We start from the raw sequence: 8739 nt of genomic DNA on the forward strand, positions 1-8739 counted from the left end.
TGGAAGGTTTTCAAAGATAAAGGGTTGCTACACAAATTTGGTTTATTATCTTTTGTCACATTTACAAATAACTCCATTTAATAAAATGATCTACTCAATTTTCTTAAATAAAATATATTGTTAATATTTATGATGCTGGCAATTATACAGGAAGATTAATTTCACCATCTGAGCATTCAGATTTTAAATCTTTGGTCACAGTTCCTAAAATATCACTATTAGGATCAATATCAGGTGAAACTGCTCAGAGTGCGTATCTGGATATTCAACCCTGAAAGTATATTTCTGTAGGTATGTTGGTAACATAATAAAAATGTATTAGGTATTCTCTGTAGTAAAACACTGTTACGATAAAATACAGGTGCAAATATGCTTCTAGGAATGTGCAAATATAGGAGTTGTGCGTATCATTTTTCAGAAGAATTTCCACTGTGTTTTAGCATATGGCTGGCTCATCCACGGCTTGTGCCCCTTCTTTTACAGCTTTCACACATTTTGCCATGGTCTGCGATGCTCTGCTTATAGGATCTGTGGGTAAAAAATGATAAATGTTAAAAAAAAATTGTACTGTTGCGAAGAACACAATTAAAAAAATTGGATCTAACAAGTGTGTTTATAATTCTATTAATTCCAAAAAAGGATACTGTAAATTTAATGATAAAGTAGCGCAAATGACTGGAACACATGCTTTAGTTACAAAAGACTACAAGGTTAAAGCAAAGGATTCTTTTGATCATGCTACCTCATATTCCTCTTAATAACACATATTAATCTTTTGTGAAATATACCTTGATGATTTTAACATTAGTATAAATTACATTTTTTTTCACAGACATATGTTACACAGTATGCACATATATCTTAACCATCTACACAGGAATCTTTCAACCATCATAAAATTACAATTATCCTGTGGTTACATTATCATCTCAAGAGCCTCTAATCATTTTACTACACTACAATGTAAAAAAAAAAAATCCTAATCTTAAAGATACCACCTTGACCTTATGGCAGAATTAGCACCACCTTATTCGTAGTGCTCTGAGAATCAATAACATTGCAGGTATTTATATATTCTTCCCACCTTAACAGTAACTCTTACCTCCAAATAGTTGTGGTCATTTGAAATTAGGCAAGCAATTTATGTGATCATAAACAATATTTACATTACTATTATTACTATGAATACATAAGAAGCTATCATGACTGCATCTGAAAGAATTACAAAACGTTAATTTAAATTCTACCAATAGCAAATTAACAAAACTATCCTTTTAAACACCAATTACTGTCCTGTGTTTCTGGTCCATCTACATTTGCTCGCCTACTAATCAACAGTAGCTTCCAATACATACTCTAGGTGATGCTAGCGGCTTCCATTATACTCAGCTTAACTTTGAGGATGGCAATTGGTGATCACAGAATATCCTAAATAATAGTATTACAGCTGTGAGAGATGCTATTTGTATTTATTTAATTTCTGTAGAAAAAATGCCTCATATAACAGTGTTTAACAGAGTAATTGATCAAAGCTAATTAGGAGAATGTGTGTCTGTATCTCCCAGTTGGGGGGGGGACGTCAATCATGGACTATACTGAAATTGGGTACACAAGTTCAGAGTATTGATGACCCACCTGTCATGTAGAAGTCCTTCACAGTAAGCTGTGGAGGAACTAAAGGTTCAGATAGGACAGCTTGGTTCACTGCCTGAAACAGATTAGGCAGATGTCAACCGCAAGTCAGCTAGAACAGCATGATGTAAACGGAGATAAATTATGAGATTAAGTAAACAATGACATCAAGCTGCATTTGTTGTGTGCTTGATCAATTACAACAGTGGAAGAAAAATAAAGGCGGACCTTAGACAGCTCGCTGGCCTGCTTAAAGTAGTTGGCTTCCTCTACGTCGTCATATCGGACCAGATTTGGCGAAACCTCTGCCAGTCTGTGGCGCACCTCATCAAGAGTGTCATATGGCAGAGTCACTCCAGCAAGCTTAAAGGGGTGAAAAATTAGTGTTTAGTCCACTTTTGAATTTAGTGAGGATAACATGTTTGCCATGTGCTGTAGTTAGCATGCACACAGCCCTATTGTGATATTATTTTCCATATTAATCTATCTTGATATTGATCACAATATAGCTGTAAATTTCCTAAGTAAACTAATTATGACCGAAAGGGGCATTGTGTCTTTTGTTATGTAAAATAAAAATGCTCATGTAATCTCTTTTCATATGAGGTGGCAGTTATAAATTATGCTGCTTTTCCCCAAGAACTGGCACACTGAGTTCTATTAGCTCACATTTTTATGCTTTGTGCAAGTACTTTGACAGGTGGGGAAGAAAATGTAAGATCAGTTTTAGTCTCACCCTGACTTTCGTAGCTCTCTTAGCTACATTCATTCTGTCCTACGATCAGTTTCCTTATTCAGTCCGCCGGTAGGTCATTATATTTTTGTTGTTTTCCTTTATTTCCTTTTGGGTTTTCTTAGCAGTTAGCAACCAGCTTAGAGGTCCGTTACCAACAACTAGTGAACATAAGAAAGCTAAGAGATACACAGTTGGCTCTGTAGATGGATCTACTGAAAATGTCTCACATTTATCACCACAATCAAAATAAATTTATTTCTGATCTAATTTTGAGATCATTTGATCACCCGGCTCCAGTCGTAGTTCACCTCAGATATGGCTCTGATGATCCTCCAGTCCTCCCTGGCCATGCCTGGAGGAGTCACAGCAACTTTAGTCTGCTGGGCACGGCCTTCGGTGTTCACATAGGTACCACATTTTTCGGTATATGCAGCTCCAGGAAGTATGATATCAGCCATTGATGCACCCACATCACCATGGTGACCTGGGCAGTTAAAAAGCAGAGCACTAAACCTTGATATGTATGCTGGATGCCAGTACAGAAAAAAACTTTTACAAAAGAATTTCCCCAACTTAGATTTTCACGATGGTTATGGAAGGTGCCGTCTAACACCTGGTCCACAATCACTAGAGATCAGCTGCAACTGTGAAGCATTCAGCATATGCAGCATAGCTTACATAGTTTCACTGATTCTTTGCACACTTTCTGAAGTATCTGAACGTGTTGAGCTTCTTACTTATTCAGGTGTTTATCTGTCACCCCTCTGTACAAATTTATGCAAATATCTGTGCATAGTTAGTCACAATCCAACTCCCTCTCTCAAATCCTATAAACTAATGTAAATGAGAAATGCAACAACTGAGCCACTGCTTTTAAATAAAAAAAAGCTTACCTTGATAAATTATCAAGCTGTCTTCTGGGAGGTCTTGGCAAGTAATGCAGCCAGCATCAGCCCCCAGTAGGAACAGAACTTTAGGTGGGTTTTTCCTGATAGTCTCTACTCCTGGTTTGTATCCAAGATCAAGTGCTGCCACCTGACTGGCAACCCTGATAACAGGAGAAAAAGCACATATGTTATAGGCAAAGCCCCCCTTGAGCAGTGTGCTGTAGCTAAAAGCTTGTTTCACCTGTGAAGAACATTCAGGATCTTCCAAGTTTCCCCCACTCCACTGCTGACAAGAGCATTCTGAACAATGGTTGAAACAGCAGTCATTATCGCAGCCCCATCCTCTCTCTGCAGGCAGCTGCTGCCAACTACAACAACAGGGTGTTTCGCTTTAGCCAAGACCTACAAAAGGAGATAAAAATCATGAAATTATTCAACATTTGAGGTGAGTAACAACAATCATAAATGGGAGTTTTACCTGAGAGAAAGGATGAGCTCCTGAAGCAATTTCTTGAAGAATCTTGGCGGACTCTCCAAGATGGTCATATGTGTAACTTAGGTCCACTTCCTTTCCCACAAGAGCTACATGCAAGTCATTGTGCAGCCAACTGAGGTAGACACCAGTTCCACAATGAAGCACAGTTATTTACTGTTTATCATCCCTTAGGTTTACCACGTCATCTGTTACACAGCTATACATATTATATATAATAAGGAGATTAGCTTACCTTTTTCTGATCCGTGCATTGAAAAGAGGAGCCTCATAGCGTGGGTTAGTGCCTACCAGCAGCAGTAAGTCAGCTTCTTCAATGCCGGCGATGCCAGTGTTCAGAATATAGTTTGAGCGCAAGTCAGATCTAGAAAAGGCAAATTTAAAAAAAGCCTAACATCAATGCTTGTCAAAATATATCCAAAATACATTAAATTGCTCTTTTTGGTCTTACCCAGCTCCAGCCATAGGGAACATCTCCTCAGTGCAGAGGTTGTCACTATTCAAATGGTTTAGCAAATCTTTCAGAGCAACAAGAGACTCTGCATCCACCAAACCCCCTACAACAGCAGCAACATCACTTCCTTTAACTCCTTGCACCTGTCAAAACATACCATTCAGGTAAGCTCCATCAAAACCACAGGCTTTAAATTATTTTACACTGTGGTGATATCAAAATACAGCCGGAAGCTGTTCCATTATATATTACTTACTGCTTCAGCTACTCTGCTCAACACATCTTCCCAGGATGTGGGGACAAGCTGTCCTCTCTCATTTTTCATCATTGGTTGAGTAAGTCTCTGTCTCTTAAGTCCATCATAAGCAAACCTGTCAGTGTGGAAGTGAGAAAATTTCAGGAATGATGCAAACATATTTCCCAAAAACAAAAATATATATCTCTGATGCGAATGCTATGTAATAAGAGAAGAACCTGGTTTTGTCTGAGATCCACTCCTCATTAATATCCTCATGAAGACGTGGCAGGATTCTCATTACCTCACCACCACGAGTGCTCACCACAATGTTACTTCCCACAGCATCCAGAACATCAATGGATTCAGTCTTCCTATGAAAAACCAAAAAAGTAAAGATAATGTTGATACACAGTTTTTGATCCCATGAAAAGTTCATGCAGAAGTTAAATACAAAACTAAAAACCTGGTTTCCCAAGGGCGGGCGGTGAAAGCATATGGTTTTGACGTCAGGGCTCCTACTGGGCATATATCAATAATATTTCCAGATAACTCTGACATGAACATTTTTTCCACATAGGTCCCAATCTGCAGGTCGTTGCCTCTACCAGTGGTGCCAAGGTCCTCTACACCTGCAATCTCACTGGCAAAGCTGCAGAAGCAAAAAAAAAAAAAAAAAATGCAATAATCTTCCCAAACCATAAAGCAACTTAACTTCCTTTGAATGTTAAAATTTGACTCACCGCACACAGCGAGTACACTGGATACAGCGAGTCATAATAGTTTTTATGAGGGGGCCCATATTTTTATCTTCCACAGCTCTTTTGCCCTCGGTGAACCGACTCCTGTCGCTGCCAAACTGCATGGACTGGTCCTTTAAACAACATAACAATCGATCTTGTCTGTAAATTTTTTGTTATATCTCAAGTCCAAACAAACAATCGAGTCAATGAAGTCCATCTACATTAATGTTGAGATTTTTGATTTACCTGTAGATCACATTCACCTCCTTGATCGCAAATGGGACAGTCTAAAGGATGGTTAGCTAGCAGGAACTCCATTACACCCTCTCTGCGTAAAATCAAGCAACAGTTTGGAGTAAAATTCTTACACATTATTTTTATGTAAAGGAAAGTTAAGATTATTTTTCCTTGAGAAAGAGGGTCAAAACATCTCCTGAAACAAGATATGGCTTATCATATCAGCCTAGTGATGAATAAGGTTGTGTTAAAGAAATGTATTAAGTTTGACATTTACTTGTGAGTGAGGCTGATCCTACCTCGCCTTCCTTGTTTTGTCAGAATCGGTTAAAATGTTCCAGCCTTTCATGACAGGCATGGCACAAGCTGCCACAGGCTGAAAGGTAAACAAAACAATCACTTGTCATTTTAAATGGAAGTAGCTGTATGTTTGTAAGAAAGGACTAAAAAAAAACACTAGATTATCAGACAATGTTTGGTTTTCTTGAAAAAAAAAAAAACTAAGCCCACATGGAGCCTCAAAGATACCTTTGGAACTTTCTCTATCTCCACAAGACACATGCGACAGTTTCCAGCAACTGACAGTCGTTCATGGTAGCAGAAGCGTGGAATCTGCATGCCTGCCTTCTCACATGCCTGTGACAGAATCAAATCAGTCTGGATAAGGTATCTAAAATGTCTGGAAGTGCAATTATATCAGGGCAATACATGAAATTACTACATTACCTGCAACACAGTAGTTCCTGGCTCAACTAGGATAGGCTTCCCATCCACAAACACCTCCAGGAGGTTAATGGAAGCTGCTGTTGCTGTGGATGCACTGCGAGCTTTAGGAAGAGACAAAAAAACAACACACACACACACAACATTTTACATAACACCTCTTTTCATTGACTTCTACCATTATTTTTTGACAATTGCTTTCATCTAATGTATGATGTATATTACTTTATGTCACATTCACAGTAATCCTGAGTGATAAATTAGTTGCCACTGGTTAAACCTGACCCAACAGCAACCTGGCATCTAAGGTGGTAGCTGGCAGATCTGTAATCCTGCCTTTAATCCAGCAAGTGGAGCACAGAAACATGGATACAAGGCATTCAAATAATTACCTCTTGGACGTAACAGACAAAATGGCTATTATGCAGAAATACAAAACACACATTGTAGGTACAGTAATCACAGCAAAATCAATTAATCGTCTGGTGAAGTGGCATATTGTTACCATTGTGAGATGCAGCCGCGCCTCCTTTGGCAATGGCTGCTGGAAAGAGACTGCGACTCGCAACAGGCAAACGCAACATGCTGGAAGAGATGCAGAAAGGAAATAAGTGGGGTCTGAGCCCTACCCTTCAGCAGATCTAGCTTAAGTGTTTGAGATTGATATAAGAAGCTCAAAGCTGGTGGGCGTCAGAGAGTTAGCTAAATTAGCTCCATGTGGCTATCAAAACAAAAACAGAAGCTAGCTATCGTCGGTCCTCGTTATGAAGGCATGACTACGCTACGAGACATGAAAAATAACACGTCTACACAGTCCATTGTGAACTGGACAATTCTATGAACGCATCATAAAGCAGTTGGTGCTCAAAATACTACTTTTTAAATGCGGAATATCATAAACTGCTGACTAGCTCGTTCGCACGAGCTAATTGTCCCAAGCTAACGTTTATAATGTATAATCGTCATCCTAGTGACGATTGATAAACGTCTACCATAATGACGGAAAGCGATATTTTAACGTATCTAACGCTAAGTCAGACATGTCAAGACATCTTAACATGAAGTCAGATCGTATTGAGTTAATCATAAATCCTAATATGTCACATGTCCGCAAACGTTATTCTCGTTTTACAAAACCTTTATAATGTTTGCGTTACATTTGATTAGTTTATCTTGTTTATGTGACCGTTTACTTACCTTAGCAGCGCTCTCTTTGGACCGTTTGCCACCAGATTGCGCACTGTCTGCTTATTCTGCTGCGTCACGGATAGAGTAATCCTGTATACCATAATCCAAATAGGAGGACTTCTTATTATTCAAATCCCCGTTTTAATCTAATGGCGTAGATATTCACTGGTGTGGCCAGGCAAGTAAGAAAAATCACTCAATTTGTCCAGCAGGATCATGGTTACCTTTGGTTCCAATCAGTGTGTGCTCCACGGGGGTTCTTGAGAGTCTGGAAACCCTTCAACAACAACGTTGAGCCATGTTTAAACTATGTTCATTGACTTTAAAGACTATTTTAAAATATAGGAATAGCTAATTGATACTAAAAACAAAAAGTCCTTTATTTCGCAGAGGGAATAAAGGCTTTACAGAGTGAAAACGCAGAAAGACCAATGCTCAGAAAGCAACACAAAACTCATATATATATATACATATATATATATATATATATATATATATGTATATATATATATATGCCATTGACTATTGAAAACATAAATCTGCTGATATTTGCTGACAGCTTCTGTCTTTTATTCAGAAACATATTTATTTTTTATGACAAAATCCAGGTCAGCTAGGCTAAAAAAAAAAAAAACTTCTAGTTTTTTCCCTGCTATCAAAATATGGACGAATTTACAAAGTACAAAGTACCAATGGGCAAATAATGATGGATTAACAGGGAAAAAGACAACAGGAATATGATGAGGCATGTCTGTCTAGGCTTGGCTAGGTAATGGTCAGTGGTTGGTATGAAGAGAGACCACAGTGTGTTTGTATTAAAATGTGAGCATCTGCTAGTATAAAACCAAACCACTTATAACAGCACTTGGGGACTTCTCAACCTAAACGCAAAGTAAAGCCTGTTGATTATTTTACAAATAAATGACTTAACTGTTGGGAATAGCAGAGTTGATTTACTAAAGCAGCATCTGTTCCATCAAATGCTTAACTCACCTGAAGTAGTTTGCAGTTGCCTGGTTTAAAACTTCTCACACTATAATAGAGGAATTGATAATTCATTCTGCCTCTGATATGGTTTTAACTAAAACGAATGAAATAGCAGCCAATAAACTAAAGACTATTTTGTGGTACGTTTCTTTGTAAGCATTGGGATGCATGACATAGTGGTAGAACCACTGCTCTAAATCAACAATGATGTAAACTTTATGAGTCAGGGTTAGACAAAGAAAGAAAAAACAGGAAACTGCTGAATCTATAACGAGACCCTTAGGAAACATAAGGGAACAGTACATCTGGTTTTATCTTAGACTCATGCATACTTTGTAGGGAAGGTTTTATCCTTCTGTAAATACAATTTAGAATTTTTAAAGCATCAAAGAATACTCCTAACTCTTAAAAAAGGACAAAGATA

The 8739-nt window shown here is 38.1% G+C and overlaps 1 protein-coding gene across 5 annotated transcripts; it reads right to left on the reverse strand.

Moving 5' to 3' along the window:
- Nucleotides 1-19: 19 nt before the first annotated feature.
- Nucleotides 20-7571, reverse strand: LOC121650403 (NADH-ubiquinone oxidoreductase 75 kDa subunit, mitochondrial-like). 5 transcript variants are annotated; one of them, XM_042001898.1, is made up of 20 exons: nucleotides 7553-7571; nucleotides 7338-7418; nucleotides 6646-6725; nucleotides 6144-6244; nucleotides 5946-6053; nucleotides 5717-5793; nucleotides 5427-5508; nucleotides 5181-5311; nucleotides 4904-5089; nucleotides 4677-4811; nucleotides 4459-4573; nucleotides 4200-4345; nucleotides 3984-4112; nucleotides 3734-3863; nucleotides 3497-3657; nucleotides 3262-3416; nucleotides 2677-2852; nucleotides 1861-1995; nucleotides 1636-1708; nucleotides 20-528 (listed from the first exon to the last, which is right to left on the reverse strand). In XM_042001898.1, exons 3-20 carry the CDS (start codon nucleotides 6722-6724, stop codon nucleotides 437-439), a joined length of 2211 nt encoding a protein of 736 aa, XP_041857832.1. In that variant the 5' UTR covers nucleotide 6725; nucleotides 7338-7418; nucleotides 7553-7571; the 3' UTR covers nucleotides 20-436. The 5 variants fall into 5 exon arrangements, 4 of the variants coding, with proteins under 4 accessions (XP_041857832.1, XP_041857831.1, XP_041857833.1 ...); XM_042001897.1 differs by having other exon boundaries at nucleotides 7338-7562; XM_042001899.1 differs by lacking the exons at nucleotides 6646-6725; nucleotides 7553-7571.
- Nucleotides 7572-8739: the final 1168 nt, after the last annotated feature.

Source organism: Melanotaenia boesemani, chromosome 12 (genome assembly GCF_017639745.1).
Source record: "Melanotaenia boesemani isolate fMelBoe1 chromosome 12, fMelBoe1.pri, whole genome shotgun sequence".
NCBI classification, from domain to species: Eukaryota; Metazoa; Chordata; class Actinopteri; order Atheriniformes; family Melanotaeniidae; genus Melanotaenia; species Melanotaenia boesemani.

Bases quoted from the DNA above. Each gene is read 5' to 3' on its own strand.
- LOC121650403 (XM_042001897.1), bottom strand. From the start codon at position 7,429: ATGGTATACAGGATTACTCTATCCGTGACGCAGCAGAATAAGCAGACA. The intron at 6,054-6,143 runs GTAATGTAGTAA...ATTCTGTCACAG, and splicing joins CAGGAACTACTGTGTTGCAG to GCATGTGAGAAGGCAGGCAT. The intron at 3,417-3,496 runs GTGAAACAAGCT...TCCTGTTATCAG, and splicing joins ATCCTGAATGTTCTTCACAG to GGTTGCCAGTCAGGTGGCAG.